Source organism: Scleropages formosus, chromosome 16 (assembly GCF_900964775.1).
Source record: "Scleropages formosus chromosome 16, fSclFor1.1, whole genome shotgun sequence".
In the NCBI taxonomy this organism is placed as follows: Eukaryota; Metazoa; Chordata; class Actinopteri; order Osteoglossiformes; family Osteoglossidae; genus Scleropages; species Scleropages formosus.
The window spans coordinates 17100403-17118173 of record NC_041821.1 but is presented as its reverse complement, the minus strand read 5'-3'; the positions used below and the strand labels follow the sequence as shown (position 1 = coordinate 17118173).

Below are 17771 nucleotides of genomic sequence, written 5' to 3'. Positions count from 1 at the left end.
CCTCCAAACGCACCGGCACATGATTGCTTGCATTGTCACTTTAACCAGCATTCTCACTTTTAAGTGTTCCGGCTATCTATTGTTATTTATTGTTATTGCTACAGGCATTATTTATTGTTTTGTTTTTGTGCAGCACTACTATCTGTTGTTTTTGTTCATAGTCTGTGGAGAAGCACTCAAGAATTTCATCACAGTACTTTGTACACGCGGTACTTATCATGGCAATAAACTTTGAACTTGAACTCTGTTCCAGACACCTTTTTCTGTTATTGGTGTTCCTGTCCAAAATTCAGAAATTGTTCATAAAGCCCAAGTTATCATCTAATCAGCGTTGTGTCACACATTTTAAACAACCGCACGTGTTCTCATTATCATATTTATTTCTACACTTTCGGGATTTATGGTGCATAAACTTCGTTCACATTTAATTTAGCGCACATTTTTCTTCAAAGCCGCTTACAATGTTAAGATACTTGCAATTATTTACTCATACAGCGGGGTAATTTCACCGGAGTAATTTATGGTAAGTACAGGTAGAGAGGTGGGATTCAAACCTGCGAGTCCAAAGGCAGCAGTAGCGCGAAACACGTACAGTAGCTACAAACTGCTGCCCCTTTTCCATTAAAAGAAGCCAGTTTTCTGCGAAGAATTGAATGAGAAAAACACTTGTCCTCCTTTGAAAGGCAAAAATAAGGAGATCGCTGATTTCGTACGAACAGACGGCGATGTGTCTTTAAAGTTTAACTTACAGCGCTTGAATGAAAAATGTCACCCAGTTCAAGCAACGTGATTCGTTACACGCAGTGACGACGCCCCGTGTATCTTGAATAATGATTTGCTGCAGAAGTACAGCGCGTCGCTCCTGCTACGCGCAAGTTGTCAGTTCCGCTTTTTGGTGTGTGTTTGTGTCCCTCTCCCTCTCCCCGGTCGCACCGGAGGATAGATCGCTGCTCCTTCCACTGTCACTCGGACCGTGTCAGTAGCGCCTCGGTCGATCTGTTCGTGGGCGAGTTCGACTTCCGCTCAGAACCAGTCATGCATGGTGGGTGTGGACAAGAAGTGAACTGGAACTGACAGAGACTATTATTATAACGAGTTTCGTTTGGGGGAACGTATTTAGCGCTTTCCCGGCTCCTGGATCGCGATGCATCTTCTGACAGAGGAAGAGCTGAAGGTGGCCGAAAAGGCGGTGAAAGGGCTATTTCCCGAGTCAGTGAAGGTACCCGGTTTGTTCTGCCCTGTTTGTGTTCGTCGCTCTGACTACTGTGTGTTCAGTGTCGGTCATCTCTCTGTAACTTAAGTTAATTTACTTAAGAATCACACGTCTGCAACCATCATGTCTCTCTTTGAAAGTCTTTCTCCTAATGCACATTGTTTTTTTTTTTTTTCCTCTGAGACGTACGTCGCTTTGGAGAGAAGCGTCCGTGAAATGAACACGTAATGTAAATATATAAGGGTTAACAGCGCTGTCTCATAGCCCTGCTTCGCACAGCTCTCTTGACTCCAGTTTAATAATACTGCCTCGTCTTGTCACGTGACCGCAAGGAGCGGGATGTCAGATCCGCAAGTGCGGGAGCTTTTATTTGGTGCTGGTGATACCGGGGGTGCAGAGTCGTGGTCCAGAGCAGGCGGGGCGGGGGGGGGGGATTGGGTCCGAGAAACAAGGCAGAAGCCAGAGGCTGGCAAGGTCGTGGTTCGCTGGGTTCTTACTGCAGTGGCTCGAACGGGGTTCCTCGTGCGGTCGCCTGGCTCGAGGGCGTGCGCGTGTCTGACTCCTCTTCCTCTCCCTGCGCTTCTCCCTATTTCTATGCGTTTGCCTTTTTACTGTGTATTTCCGCAATCAATGGATGGCATTAGAAAGAAATTTGAGAATATCCGTGTTATGTTATAAATATTACATATCATGTGAGAATATTTTGATTTTCAAGGTGTACGGGTGCCTCTTTAACATGAACAGAGGCAAACCGCATAATTTCGATGTAATTGCGGATTCCTGGCCAGACTTCAGGGTTATCATCTGCAAACAGAAAGCGCAGGTACGAGCCACTCATTTCCAGTCTTTTGTTTGAGTTCAATCTGATGTTAATTAAAGTCAACCCAGACACACACACAAAAAAAGTAAACATCTTCATTGATTATTTCTCATTTTGCTGTTTTTGCAAAGTTAAATTATGATCATTTTTACATTATTGACATGGTATAATTTATTAACTACCCATCTTTTTTTTCAGTGAGAAAAATTAAAAAAAAAAAAAAAACTAATGATTTCAGCCTTTAGAAAATACTAGGAGGGTGTTATACACTTTTAAATCATATTGTAAAATATTACACTAAAGCTGCCACTTCATAGTCGAAGCACTCAAGGTTGAATCCCACCTCCTGTTGTCGTACGCTTACTTAAAGAAGGCACTTACCTAAACAGCTTTAGCAAAAATGACCCAGTTCTATAAGTGGGCAAACCTTTGTAAGTAACTTAACTTTATCAGCTGCCTGTGAGAAAAGCATCTGTTAAATATTAAATGCGCTAATTTACATTTAAGACTATTACTATTCCAATATTCACAGTATTGTCTTTTTCTTCCCTCACACAGCGCTCTCTGGATCGAGAGGGGGATTTCAACATATACAACATATACTCGAAGGATAAAGAAAGTCTGAAAAAAATGCTTAGTGTCCCTTCTGTTATAAACTGGAACACATTCACTTTATTGGCAGGTATAAAAAAAGTTTGTTTGGTACAGCCGGTAGCATAGTGGTTCGAGCTCCTGCCTGTTAATACAAAGGTTGCCAGTTCAAATTTCTTGAACTGCTCTAATACCCTTGAGCAAGTTACTTGCCCTAAATTGTGTCAGTATAAATGGGCAAAATAAAAGTATTTAAGAAATAATATATGGGCAAGTAACTGTCAGTTGCTTAACAGTGTAAGTTGCTTTTGAGAAAAGTGTCAGATAAATGTAAGGGTATATTTATTTATGCTTAGTAAAGCTGACTTTAAAGGAGGCAAGTAAATGTATAACTTCTGACAATAATCATGATGCTCTTCAGCTCCTGGTAAGCAGCACATGAAAAGTATGTGAAAAGGTAGTGTACTATAAGTGTGACACATTTTTATTTATTTATCTGACGCTTTCTTTTTTTATTTAGCAGTTTACAATGATATACCTATAAATTTGAGCTCTATGTTGCCTGTTCTATGGGCCTTTAAGTTACAAACATCTAAACAGGTCCCATGTTACCATATTATAATGCATACCAAGTGTTGGGAGTTTTGTTTTCTTCTCCTCAGCTCCTGTCTCGCTTACTTGTACATACCCTTTGGGTATCAGATTTTGGATTTTGAATACAAGTTTTGTTTCTGGATCCTTCAGGTGTTGACATCAACCACTTGGACGCGGTGAAAGAACTGTGCATTTTCCATAATGTTCGAGGAGAAACAGAGGGAATAGTGTACCTGCTACTGTTAGAGGATGCCAGTCATCTCAAGGACCCAGAGTGGTAAAAAAAAGAAGCATGAATATTTTAATTGAACTTATTCATTACATAGAAATAATATTTTGGGAGGTATCAGTAAACTGGTATGTCATCAGAAAAACTCCATGAATTGCATCTGATGACAGTTTTTTTCCTCTTTCTTCTAGCATTGCTGAATGTAACATAGTGCCTCTCACTGCTGACCATGCTGAGCTGGTGAACAGCAATTGGAAATATGGAAGGAATGCTATGAGCTACAACAGTGTGAAAAACTATATAACCAATTTCCCCAGCTGGTGTGTTCTGGACAAAAGTGGAAAGCCGGTCTCTTGGATACTGATGTATCAGCATGGGGCAATGGGACTGCTGTATACTGTACCTGAGCACAGACGCAAGGGCTACGCTAAACTCCTCATCTCGATAATGGCTAAACACCTTCTGGAGCAAGGATATCCTGTGTACTGTTTTGTTGACGAAGGTAATGAAGCATCTTATCGGCTGTTCACCTCTATGGGCTTCAGGCACAAGCCTGACTATCATACTGTGTGGTTTCAGATTAATGAAAAGCTTTAATCTGTTTTTCCAGGAATATTGTGCAGGGCTTCATATGTTTGAAAGAATGTTCAATTGTCATACACAATATCGATAATTTTTTGAATATTAAAAATTCACCATACCTGAATTTAATATTTAAGTATATTCTTGCTGAATTTTTATTACAGTGATATTTTCAAAATTTGGCAAAATTTTAAACTGTGCCTCTAAAATCATGTCCGGAATTCAACTTGAATAAAGTTGCTGAAGAAAACAAAGCAAACACAAAACACCCATTCCTTATGTAACAGCATTAATCTGTGTCATGAAATGACACAAATGTGGGAATACTTATTGTGAGAGCGTGAAATTAACATTGTGTCTTGGGGAAAGAACTAATCGATTCTCAGGTCAAAATGTTTAGTCAAAGTAATTGAATTGCCAAAATAAAAAGTAGTTGTATGCATGATAATCTTAGTACTGCGCACACACGTTGTCTGAAGCCGCTTGTCCCAGACAGGGTTGCGGCAAACCGGAGCCTAACCTGCCAACGCAGGGTGTAAGGGGACACACCCAGGGCAGGATGCCAGTCTGCCACAGGGCACCCCCAGCGGGGCTGGGACCCCAGACCCGCCAGAGAGCAGGACCCAGCCAAGCCCGCTGTGCCACCGCACCCCCTCATCTTAGCATTAAATTTTTTTCTAGTATTTGTAACTAGAATTATTATTTATAGGTTGCCTTTTAATGTTATATTTTCGTTCGCTACCGCTAACCACTTGTCCAGTGCAGGGTCATAGCGGTCTGCAGTCAACCACACAAATATAGGGTTTGAGATGAGTTATACTGTGGACAGCAACATTTTTAATAAATTGGCTCAGAGATGTTTACGATACAGATAAAGAAATTTCACAAGCTCTGCAAGCACTTTGCAAAGCATATGGACATGCGCATTTCAGATGCTGCGTGCTGCTACACTCAGAAATGTAAAGGCTAGATTATTATTTAATCACAAGATTAAGGCCTTGTTTGCACTAGTGTGAAGGTATTCATGATAATAAAGCTGCTCATATGGTTTCAATACATGAGTTAAATTACATGTTTTAATATATTTCTATAAGGATTCAATGGACCCAGGTTTGAATCCCAGTCCTGCAGTAGTACCCTCTGTCAATGTACTTACCATGAATTGCACTAGTAAAAATTGCTCAGCTGTATAAATGGGTAAATGATAGTAAGTAATTTAACTTTGTAAGTTACTTTGGAAAAAAGCTTAAGCTAAATGAATTAACATCACAGAATCTGCTATTTCAGGTGTAATTTATATTTGCCTTAATGATGGTTGTGATTGGTTGAGACTATTCAGGTGATAGAGAGGAAGCAGGAAATATGTAAATGGTTTTGTTATAGAACTGCGACCATGTTAATAAAATGTTCAAAGGAGTATCTGTCTCTGTCCAGTACTTATGCTGAAAGAGAGGAATTTACATTTATTCACTTAGCAGATTCTTTTCTCCAAAGCGACTTCTAATGAACACTATGTAGTGTTATCAGGCCACACACCTTATTCACCAAGGTGATTTACACTGCTAGATACACTACTTACACTGGGTCACTCATGCATACATCAGTGAAACACACTCTTTCTCTGTCACTCACACACTATGGGGGAACCTGAACAGCATGTCTTTGGACTGTAGGAGGAAACCAGAGCACCTGGATACAACAGACACAGGGAGAACATGCAAACTCCACACAGACTGAGTGGGGCTCAAACCCATGTCTTCTCACACCACCCAGGCACTGTGAGACAACAGCGCTACTTGCTGTGCCACCATGTTCCCCTGATAGTTCCTACTTCCGTTAAGACACCTCCATTTAAACCCTATTTGTACATACACTAACAGTCATGGTTTCCAGGGTAATTTAGTAATTCTGGTGGTTAGTATACTAGGTTTAAAGTAGTTTTAACTTTAACATAATTACAGATTTGCTAAAAGTTTTAAAGTATTTTTTAATTGATTATAGCTGTATTCGAGGTTTTCACAGAACCTATCATGTCAATAGATTGAATATTTTTTTTTTATTGACTGTGTAGACAGCAAAGAAAGTCAAAAATGGCCCGAATACAACAAACACTGCACATGCTTATTGAGATGAATCAGTCATCAATTGCCATTGAAAAGCAGGTTATGGGAATGGCATGTTTTTATTTTCAGTAATTTAAAATTATTTCTAGCTTTAATGTTATTTTATTATAGCTTTAGCTGAGGTTTTTTTTTTTTTTTAATTGAATCTAACGTGAGAATACAACCAGTAACATCTGAATCTTTCATCCATTCTAATGTGCTGGTAAAGCTCACTTTGGACTTACGGACAGATTGATTTGCGAACAAATTTCCGACCCCAGCGGTGTTCCTACAGCGAGAAGCCAGCCGTACAGCTCACAGCGGGCATCACCCACAGGGACGGAGCCACAATTTGGGAAAACCTGCAGAGGGAGCTGTGCACAATGATAGATTATTCAGCGCAAGTTCAAGGGGAAAAGCCTTGTTGTGACACAGCTGTGGCGCGCGACCTGTGGGGAGCCCCGCCCACCGCATTCCACCCGCAGCGCGTGTTGTGGCCCCGACTGCGCGCTCGCGACCTGCTGTAGCGACAGATCGCAGCCGAGATCAGACGCGCTTTTCTTTTTTCCAGAAAAGTCTTGAGGGCACTTTGGTGGGAAGGAAGTGCTGCAGCTGCTCTTTTCAGCGAACAACAGTAACCTGAAGGTAGATGCTGCTGAATCAATAAACATGCCATGGTGGTTGTCTGCTTAGACGTATATAATAATTCCCACTTGTAAACTGTGTGTGTAACACTGAGTTGTAGAACGTGTCGTTGTTGTCGAAGCCTTTTTGCAGTAGCTGCTCAGCATAAGGACAGACTTTCTAGTGATATTATTGTAGTAAACTGGATCCGGTGTAGTAAAAACACTGCTGCGCCACTGCAGGAAAGTGTTCGCACCGAGCGAGTTTCACCGCGGCGCGGGTAGGGTGTCGTAGCGGGTAAATCATACTATGATTCATAGTACATCCACTGGCTGTCATGTGCAGTACAGCAGTGTGTGTGTGTGAGCGTGAGCAGCTGAAAAAAAAAGAGGACTTAAGTTAAGTCGGGCGAAACGCTCTTTTCTTGTTGCTTTCAGAGTTTTCCCGCAATGTTCAGGATCTTCCTGTGCCTCAGCGCGCTTCTTCTTCACTTAGCGGCCTGTCAGGAGCACGAGGAGCCCGTCTTTTACACGGCAAGTCAAGTGTCACGAGCGGCCGTCCAGTCGCAGCACGGTCCTCCACGCGAAGCTTAAGGTGGCTGGGCGTCTCGCTCGCTCGCTGCTAAAGATGAGCTCTGTCTGGTGTCTGTGTGCTCCAGGCCATGATGATGCCATGGCATGTTCAGAGAAACGCAGAAATATTCCGTTTATTATATACACACACTGTCTGAAACCACTTGTCCCATAGGGGATTGCGGGGAGCCGGAGCCTAACCCGGCAGCACAGGGCGTAAGGCCGGAGGGGGAGGGGACACACCCAGGACGGGACGCCAGTCCATTGCAGGGCACCCCAAGCTTGACTCAAACCCCAGACCCACTGGAGAGCAGGACCTGGTCAAACCCACCGCGCCACCGCACCCCCTATTATATATATAATAAACCCTATATGTATATATATATTTGTCCGAGCTTGGCATTCAGACTGCAAACGTTTCATCACCAGTCGAGGTGACATCATCAGTGCTCAAAGTGTTTTAGATTATTTCTATAAGGATTCAATGGACCCAAACACATTGAGCATCTAAATATATATGTGTGTGTATAATATACATATATATATAGCTTAATAACAACACACACACACACACACACACATTTTCAGAACCGCTTGTCCCTCACGGGGTCACGGGGAACCGGAGCCTACCCGGCAACACAGGGCGTAAGGCCAGAGGGGGAAGGGGACACACCCAGGACGGGATGCCAGTCCGTCGCAAGGCACCCCAAGCGGGACTTGAACCCCAGACCCACCAGAGAGCAGGACTGCGGTCCAACCCACTGCGCCACCGCACCCCCTCTTAATAACAACAATAAAGTAAATAATAATAATTAACTTTATTATTAATATTATTATTATTAGTAGTAATAATAATAATAATAATAGTAATAATAACTGTGTTTAGCTGGCACCTTTGTCCAAGCTGGCTGACAATGCTAGATATACTACACTGAACTCCCTACAATCATTTGTTTATGTAGCAATGTAACACACACTCTTTCCCTCACACACATACACACTCATGCACAATACAAGCAATTTAGAGCTATTGTTCCACCTGAAACACCATCTTTGGTCTGTGGGAGGAAACCAGAGTACCCGGAGGAAACCCTTGCAAACACTACGCGAACATACAGAATGACTGAGAGAGGGTCGAACCCACTTCCAGTTACCATTCTGTGGCCTGTAAATAATTCTAATAAAGAATTAAATGAACAAATAAATGCAGATTCACTTGTAAACAGGTATGACCAACAGCATAGTCAATAAGTTTCATCTCTTGGCAGATAGTAAATAGATTGTGTTTCCTATTTGTATAAGAAATAGTGCATGACAACAGAAACTAGTTGAGTTTTACAGATATTTTTTCGTTTGTGATCATTAAATGGGCTCTAAGAGTGGTGCACTGATACACAGAGGAATTAACTGAAAGTGTTACTTTGGAAAGTGGCGTCGGCTCGCAATTGTCAGCAGAAACAGAAGCCTGTTTCTCTGTCCCTCATGTTCCTAAAGTCCTTGATGCAGCTGTGAGATCTACAGCTTTAGGACACGTGACGCTAAATACAGCTCTCACAGCATTACAGATCGGTCCATTGGACCATTTTGTAGCAGCATCAGTGCACCTTCCTGGACAGATCATGAGGTACTGGTGTTTCATGACAGGTCATAAGTAAATACATAATAAGGTGAAAAAATAATTACATTGTAATGGTGAGGAAACATTCAACACATGATTATGGGAACTTTCTTTGTGCTGGAAACACAGGTTCAGCATTTTACTGTCTTCTGGGCTGTTGCCACACTTGAATGCTTGGCAGAGAAAGCATGGTTGTTCAGTGAAGTGTGTGATGGTTAAGGCGCAGGCCTGGACACAGACCTGTGTGCAACACCACTGATGAGTCAGTGCGCGGCAGACATTCCTCCGTCTGTCCTGACAGCCTAAACAGACGTTGGGCAGAGAAAACTGGCAACTGCTGCATGTGTTCATAAAATTACAACACGTTTTTGACTGCTGGAGTTATAATGATTTTAATATTACAGAAATTTTTGCTTCCAAAGTGCAAAATACATATATGTTTAACATTTCACATTCACTAAATGACAATTAATGTCGCATTCATTTTTAACAGTGCACAGATGGATATGAATTTGATGCTGAAAGACAGGCATGCAGAGGTAATGCATTTTTATCCTGAATTTCATTGCTAAAAGTGTTTTTGTTCTATCAGTAATGTATACATGGGGAAACAAAGCTTTACATTTTTTGAAAATTGACACAAGGTCTCATGTTCTCCATTTCTTTAGATATTGATGAATGTGCCATCTTGCCCGATGCTTGTAAAGGTGGTATGAGGTGCACCAACCACTTTGGCGGGTACCTCTGCCTCCCCCCGAATGCTCAGATATTTGTTACTAATGGCGAGGAGTTACCGCCGCAGCGGCCCGAAACACAGCCGAGTCACAGGGTGGTGCAGCCGAACGCAGGCAGGACCGTGCAGTGTACAGTCGGATTCACCCTCAATGAACACAACCACTGCAGAGGTAGGGTACCTTCTCTTGGTGTTCTCTATGCAGTATCAATGCTGCTTTAACCACGGTGATGTTACAGAGGTACAGTACATGTTTCAGTTTTAACCATACTGGCACTGCTGTCAAGATTTCCCTGGTCATCATCTAGGACAGGGGTGTTCAACCTTTTTTAAGCCAAGGGCCACAATCATTGTGTATGGGTCTGAGTTACTTTCACCATGTGCACAAGTTTTTAAGCCATAGCAGCTTTGGGATGTTTCAGGTAAGTTCGTACCAGCTTTGTATGTTGTGGTTCAGCAGTTGTTTTTTTCCTGGTTTTCTGGGCAGATTTGCTCCAGGTTCTTCGGGTGGGGGTGGTGGGGGTGTAGCGGGTTTGGCCGGGGCCTGCCATGTGGTGGGTCTGGGGCTCAAACTTAGATTCCAGTTGCATATCTCTAGAAATGGTACTGGATACTTTCATACATCTTCTATAGTATTCTTGTTGCTCCATAAAGTAATTTACAAGGGCGTGCTATTCAGGGCACATTCACTGTCACAGTGTTAAGTTTCTCTTAGTCTTATAGCTGACCGATAAATGTCTGACTGTTTTGGTACGATTTTTGATGCAAGCTCCTGGCAGAACACTTAAAACTTATTTCCTCTAAGGTGATTTCATGTGGCGTTGCAAGAATATCCCTTGTGGAGAACACTAAACACACCAGATTTCTTTTTACAAGAGTTTGTCTTAAGTTTTCAGTTCATTGCCTCGGTGTGGGGGGGCGCGGTGGTGGTGCGGTGGGTTGGACCGGGTCCTGCTCTCCAGTGGGTCTGGGGTTCGAGTTCCGCTTGGGGTGCCTTGCGACGGACTGGCGTGTGTGCCTTGGTGTGCAGTTTTTAGTCACCGAGTTAAAGTATATTGGCTTTTTTTATTTTGCATGTGTGCTGATTCTTATTTTTGCTCTATTGCGTTATTAAACTCCCCAGAAACTTTTAATTTCCGATCTTTTTCTGTTGTCATGTCAAACCTGGTGCTTGTAAATGTAAATGTGAGACGAGTGGTCTGCAAGTGCAGTATGTAGAAACTGTATAAGATAGTTTTGTAGAACTGCTTTAGCTCAACAACATTTGCAGCTTTTTGAGCACGAACAGCTCTTTCCAGGTTTTTCCACGACTTCTCCGTTGGCATCATCTCTGCATAATTGGGGTTATTTTTGGGCTCATTAACGATTTTATTGTAAGGAGCAAACTGTAAGTGTCTTAGTATAGAAACAACACACACACATTGACTGAAGCCACTTGTCCCAAGCGGGGTTGCGGGGAACCGGAGCCTAACCCGGCAACACAGGGCACAGGGCTGGAGGGGGAGGGGACACACTCAGGATGGGATGCCAGTCCATCACAAGGCATCCCAAGTGGGACTCGAACACCAGACCCACCAGAGAGCAGGCACAGGCTAAACCCGCTGTGCCACTGTGCCACCACACCCCCGGTATAGAAACAAGATGTTGTAAAAATGTTGTAATATTCCACTCCTACCAGTTCTACATTACTTTGAATAAAGTTGTTAGCCAAATGTCAAATGAATTATAGAACAGTTTGTGACAGCGGATAACAGTGGTTAGAGATGGTGTGCTTAGTAAAAGAGAACAAGTCTGAATTGCTGCTCCTTGTGGAGTACCCTTGATCATGGTAGTTACCCTGAATTGCTCCATTTATAGTTAGCTAGCTGTAGAAATGAGTAAATAGTTATAAGTTGCTCAGTGAACAAACCTGACATTGTAAGTTGTGTTGAACAAAGATTTCAGATAAATCATGGTTAATAATAATAATACCTAGTGGACTGTGTCTTTGTTCTTTATTTATTGGATTAGTTAAATTGCCAAAAGTTGACTTTGGCTCAATGATACTTACCCTACCTAATCTACTGTGTTAGAGCGGGACCCCTTCTGGGACACGAACTGGTAACCTTCATCCGAAGTATTATTGTACCTATAGTCCCCACTCTGCTCACTGAAGTTGATATTGGTTTAAACCAACAGACTCCAACTTTAATCTGTGTGGCACAATTTGTGGCAGAAGAATTAGCTTTAATTTTTGCCAACACTTTTCTCCAAAGTAACTTACAGTTATCTACGTGTTTATATGGCTGGGTAATTTTAATGGAGCAATTTAGGGTAAGTACCTTGCTCAAGGTGAGATTTGAACCCTTGGGTCTAAAGTCATCAGTTCTCATCACTACGGTATCTGTTTCCACTTGAAACCTATGGACAACCTTGAAAAATTGTACTGTATTAGTAGAATTATTGGCTTGTCAAAATGAGGCTTATAATCAAAATAAAATGTATGTCTTATAAAGCTGAATATTCAGGCTACGATTTTTTTGAAGCTGCCACATTTAATTTTCTAATGGGTGGAAAAGGATAAGGAAGTAGCTTCATGATTTCGTAAAACTCCCTTCAGCTCAAAACTGTGTCCAAAATAATGGTGAATAAAATAATGTTTTAATTAGAGCCCGGAGCAGTCCTCTCAACATGTTAGGTCACAATCTCAGGGTGTCCTACCTGCTTGGCTAGTTCATGGGACAGTACAACACCGAGCATGCACAAGAGTTACAGTGTGCGGTTCAAATGGTAGTAAGCCAAAATCCTGTTCAAAGAGCCTTCTGTGGAATGAGCAGAGCAATTCAAGGGGGAAAACAGTAATTTAAGGTAATGAACACCTTTGTGGACAGAACAGTGGCTCTGCTGGTGGTGCCCTTGCCTCACGGGGAGGTGTATGTGAATCCAGAACCAGCTCTCTCTGGTTTCTCTTCTGTGCTTTGTTAAATGGGAAGGTGTTCAGGTACACTGGAAAATTTTAATAATTGCCCTCCGTTTCTGTAAAGTACATGGTGGTTACTGATCAACTTCTCCACAGACTAAACAATCCGTTTCTCAATAACTCATATCAGAATTCCGTGTTCATATTCATAAGTTGGCCTGCAGCTTCAGAACTCTTACTACTTCCTGTTGAAAATAAGAAGGATAAAGTCTGATTGTAATATTTACTTATGACAAGAAATTTTTAACTCAATTTTTACTCACCAGGTTGTCTCACTCAAGCATACAATAAAAGGGCAATTTTAGGAACAAGTCTGTGAAATCAGGATAACATTGTAGACTGAACTGCAGAATAGGATTTGCGTCTGTATTTCCGGGTATAAAAGTTTTCCATTTCCAGAGGTATGTTATAATAATAATCATAATAATAATAATAATTGTGGTGGTGAATTCATCTGCTCATCTGTTATGCCATACAACTGGCTGTGTTTTGAAGCTTTTGTAATGTTTTACATTTCAGAAGCAACAAACTTTACTACAGCTGGAAGTTCTTACAGTTGTCAATTTTGATCTCTTTTTTGCCGTACATTGCTTTGCAAAGCACACCGTTGACCATATACCGTATAACAAACGGAAAAAGTAATCTTTTTTACTGAAGTGACCTGTATTTTCCTTATTTGTAAGAATTGTTTTCATTGTACTGTGCAAATCAAAGTGTGTAAATGAACACAACTTGCATGTTTTTCAGATCACCAGGCTAGTGTCTAGTGGCAGATTGCATAGTGAAACAGTCTTGTTCCCAGCCTGGGATACCTTTGTGGTCCCTCACTGGACGCTTGCTGGCTTTGATAACTGTCTGCTGTGGAGAAGCTGTAAAAGAATTCTAGGATCTAAAGCAGGCTTGAGTCACAGGGCAGCGATCTCTCAGGATATCCTCTTTGGTAAACAAACGCTCTCCCGTCAGGCCATGCAGGCACAGTTCACATGAGCATCTTCCTGTTATCCTGGCTCAGGCATGCTGCGCTGTGCCATGCTAATGGGTACAGCTGTGGGTGGTGCTTGATGGTGGGTGGGTGACGGGTAATTTTTTTTTTTTTTTTTTTTGTGCGGGGTGTCAGTTTCGGGTTGTATCTCATTTCACCCCCCATGAGTTTACCTGGGTTCCTGTTTCAGAGTGGCAATGTTTTCACTTAATATTAAATATCACCAAGCTGTTGAAAATTAAATTAAAATAATTAGATTAATAATTCATTAAATAAATTAACATTTTTTAATTTAAATGTAAATATTTTTCACTGGATTATCTGTGTTCATTCAAAAGTTTCCATATTTTCTGAATGCCATTGTACAAATTATAGCATCTAAAAAACCTTTAGTATCTAAACATGGTATTGTCACAGGTCTTTGCTTTAGAGTACGTACATAAATTTTTTTAAAAAACAAAATAGTGCATTAGGATAACCTCTCGTAAAAGGAGAATACCTACATAATGGCTCTTCACCTTTCAAACACAGTTGAAGTCAGAAGTCTGTTTACAATTTGATTTGTTTTTACCTATCCTGTGAATAAATTGAGGTTTTCTTGATGTTATATGGTTAGTTTTACAAACTTACTGCGCACATTATGAGCTCAACTTATGAACAGACTTCCACTCCCAGTTGTGGTTGTTAGTTGAGGGCCCAGTGTATCTGAAAATGTGCAGCTCTATGAACCAGTTTATAATAGAGTCCCTGACAATTAGTCTCTAAAATTGACCTGCATATGTACTCATGATAGCTTGTGAAGAAAATGTACAGTTTGATTTAAAGAGGGAACCCTTGCTTTACAGTATATTGAATGCCTCCAGCCTCCTGCCTGATTTCCTTGCCTTTTACCACCTCTTTTGTTGTAGATGTGAATGAATGTGAGGTGGGAAACCCTTGCCAGCACCAGTGCTACAACATTATAGGGTCCTTCCTTTGCCAGTGTGACCAGGGCTATGAGCTTGCACCAGATTCCATCTCCTGCCAAGGTACAACCGTACTGCCACGGGACTGACGGTACATCAAGGGCTTATGTGGAAATTGTCTCCGTCATATATGCATGTGTGTGAATAATTGAACCAGAGAGAAATGTGTAAGAGTTCTCTAGCATTTAATAAAAATTATTGTGTATTTTGAAACATTGTCAAATTGCAGCTGATTTCAGCTGACTTATAGCAGAAGTTTAGTAAGATGGTACATGGTTTGCTTCACTTGGCTGTGTTCAATATGTCCACTTTGATTAACATCTGACCAGATGTTGATGAGTGCAGTTTCTCCAGCTACATGTGCCAGTATCAGTGTGTAAATCAGCCTGGGGGATATGTGTGCACATGCCCAGAAGGATACCAGCTCCAAGGAACAAGAATGTGTCAAGGTAATTTCCAAGGCATATTAAAAACTCGTATTCCTTTGGTTTATTCCACATCACTGCCAGTAATACTCAGGGTGAAAAAAGAGATAGGTGGCAAAGACAGATTTGTGGGTCTACAGCACTTATGACAGAAAAATGTCTGTGCTCTGTAATTATGTATGCGTCTCATTATACTGGACCTAATTGTCGCACCTAAGAGTTTTTAAATGTTCTTCACTGCATGTTTTAAACTGATATGTAGTCACAAAGCATATTGTATTTTTCCAAATTGAACAAGTATATGGCAATATGTTATTAGCAATCACAATATATTACTAGAATCTTGTAAGTCTTTGTCCTCCATTGTTACCATATATCTGTAAGTTACTGTTTTAACTTTCTGTAATATGTTCAGACATAAATGAATGTGAAACGGGACACAACTGTCAAGACCATGAAATGTGTTGGAATTACCATGGTGGATTCCGCTGCTACCCGAGGAATCCCTGTCATGAGCCCTATGTGAGAACGGGTGACAAGTAAGTGAGGATTGTTAGAAAACATATGTTTAATGAAGACCTTGGGGAAAGTGTTATGTGTTGAATACATCCCTAGTATTTTTGGATTTTGCCAAATGATGTGAAATGCCTTAATTGTTTGTGTTCTTAGTCGTTGCAGCTGCCAGTCCACAGCTGTCTGCCATGGCCTTCCACCTTCCATTGTCTACAAGTACATGAACATTTTGTCTGGCCGTTCTGTGCCAGCAGACATCTTTCAGATCCAGGCCACCAATGTCTACGCTAATTCAGTCAACACATTCCGCATCAAATCGGGCAATGAAGGAAGAGAGTTCTACCTGAGGGTGAGGTTTGATCTCTGGAAACATTTTTCCTGGGAAATGTACAGCCTGAAATCTGCTCTTTCAGTAAACAGAGACACGTTAGTAGCGAGCCACTTGCAATTATACTTGCACACTTACTGTAAGTCTAAGGTGTAGGATTTACGTTCAAGGGAGCACAGGTTTGTCTGGGTTTCCGTTAGTTTAGCTTATTTCACATATTTTTATATGGTGAGCTGATGTTAAGTGACTATAACAACCAGTGTATGTATAAAGTATTAACATGGCCGTGCTGTCCACTCACCTTCTGTCCTCTTGTTGTCCTCTCAGCGCTCAAGCAACGTGAGTGCCATGCTGGTGATGACCAAACCCCTGACAGGTCCTCGAGAGTACGTGGTGGACCTGGAGATGGTCTCCCATAATGTCATGAACTATCGCTCCAGCTCCTTGCTGCGGCTCACCATCATCGTGGGTCCCTACTCCTTCTGAAGTGATCTGCAGAACTGAGACCTGTTCTGCTGTTGTGTCACTTTGTGTACAGAAATGCCCCATTTCTACAACATGTAGTAGCCACTTAACACAGCCATAGCTTACAAACATTATCAACAAGTTATCAGCAGCTTTGCTTTGTTTCAGGAAGATGATGTTGGTGTACTTAAGGCGAACAGTACATGACACCTGCCTCTATTTCTGCCTTTACGTACTGTTTGTAATTTACGGGGGCAGTGCACTGATGGTTTCAGGTGGATTTTTTAGATATTATAGCAGAGCAAGAAACGGGCACCAAAACCCCAGCAGACAACTTGTTTCTGAGCTGAGGATATGTGCAGTAAGTAAAAGGCCATTTCTCATATTGGAAGAAAGCTACTTTCCTTGCACAATAACTTCTTGCTGAAGAATTTTTTAGCTCATTAGATTCAGTAGTTGAAACATGTCTTATTATGAGACAAGATGGGATCAGTGGCAGTACTCAAACTGTTAAGGCACTAGGTTCTGGAAGAGGCAAGATTTATGGGTAATTATAGAGGCAGTGTGTAATGAGGGGGTCGAAGGTTACCATTTTGTCATCACAGGATATCAGTGGTGCCAAAGGGGTAACAACAAACCGTTTTGACAGGAAGACTTTGCTTTGCTCTGTACCCTGTAGTGTGCACATGCACTACGCAGAACACCGTGGTCCTCAGAAACAAAAAATGTCAAGGAAGAGATGTTGTAAGAAAGAAATGGAACTACTTATCCTCAATCTTCACATATTTTTTCAGGAACAAATATAGAACCATTTATCTAAGTATCTGAGTAAATTTTACAATGAGGTTCATATTAACTTAAAAATAATAAGTTTATAATATATTTGGGAAGCTGTTGGCAGGGCTGCTTCTTCTTGGCAGGGAAAATATAGTTGCCCTTTTTTGTCCAAGCACCTTCTTGTGAAAACAAAAACTTTTGGCGGTCTGCATTGAGAAACACTATCAAAGATGTTTATTTTGTCCCTGGAATGGGCTTTGATTATGAGATGTACTACTTTCTAAAACTGTATAAAATTTGGAAACACTCACATAGTAATCATTTTTTAAGGAATTTTATTTTTTAACAGAAAATAATCAACTGCAAGGATTTCTGTAAGCACTGTGACATGATAATTAAATATTTTTTATTTTATTTTGTATTTAAACCATTATAACATTAAACGGTAAACCTCTGGAGTGAAAAAGAAAAAAGGTTTTTTCAAAGAAAATTGTATGATTACTGTTTCAGTATTTCCTTTGCCCATCAGACTTACTTATTGAACAAAGACTGAATATATATAAGAAGTTGTAAATGTAAGATTTAACTTCAGTAACTTCTTTCTGGCATATGAAGACCTTGCTGAAAGTAAGAAGTTGTTGCATCTATTGAGAAATGAATTGCAAAATCAAAAACCAAG

At 41.1% G+C, this 17771-nt stretch overlaps 2 protein-coding genes across 5 annotated transcripts; both read left to right on the top strand.

Annotated features, from left to right (window-relative positions):
- Positions 1–894: 894 nt before the first annotated feature.
- Positions 895–4557, top strand: LOC108933642 (glycine N-acyltransferase-like protein 3). Of its 4 annotated transcripts, none has more exons than XM_018750822.2 (5): positions 895–1042; positions 1929–2036; positions 2592–2715; positions 3369–3495; positions 3639–4557. In XM_018750822.2, exons 1-5 carry the CDS (start codon positions 1040–1042, stop codon positions 4042–4044), a joined length of 768 nt encoding a protein of 255 aa, XP_018606338.1. In that variant the 5' UTR covers positions 895–1039; the 3' UTR covers positions 4045–4557. The 4 variants fall into 4 exon arrangements, with proteins under 4 accessions (XP_018606338.1, XP_018606337.1, XP_018606339.1 ...); XM_018750821.2 differs by having other exon boundaries at positions 895–1219; XM_018750823.2 differs by lacking the exon at positions 1929–2036 and having other exon boundaries at positions 895–1219.
- Positions 4558–6598: 2041 nt separating this feature from the next.
- LOC108933630 (EGF-containing fibulin-like extracellular matrix protein 1) lies at positions 6599–17474 on the top strand. The gene is made up of 9 exons (XM_018750808.1): positions 6599–6776; positions 7193–7288; positions 9439–9484; positions 9614–9850; positions 14528–14647; positions 14914–15033; positions 15425–15548; positions 15679–15871; positions 16178–17474. The coding sequence occupies exons 2-9, from the start codon at positions 7205–7207 to the stop codon at positions 16334–16336; spliced, it is 1083 nt and encodes a 360-aa protein (XP_018606324.1). The 5' UTR covers positions 6599–6776; positions 7193–7204; the 3' UTR covers positions 16337–17474.
- Positions 17475–17771: the final 297 nt, after the last annotated feature.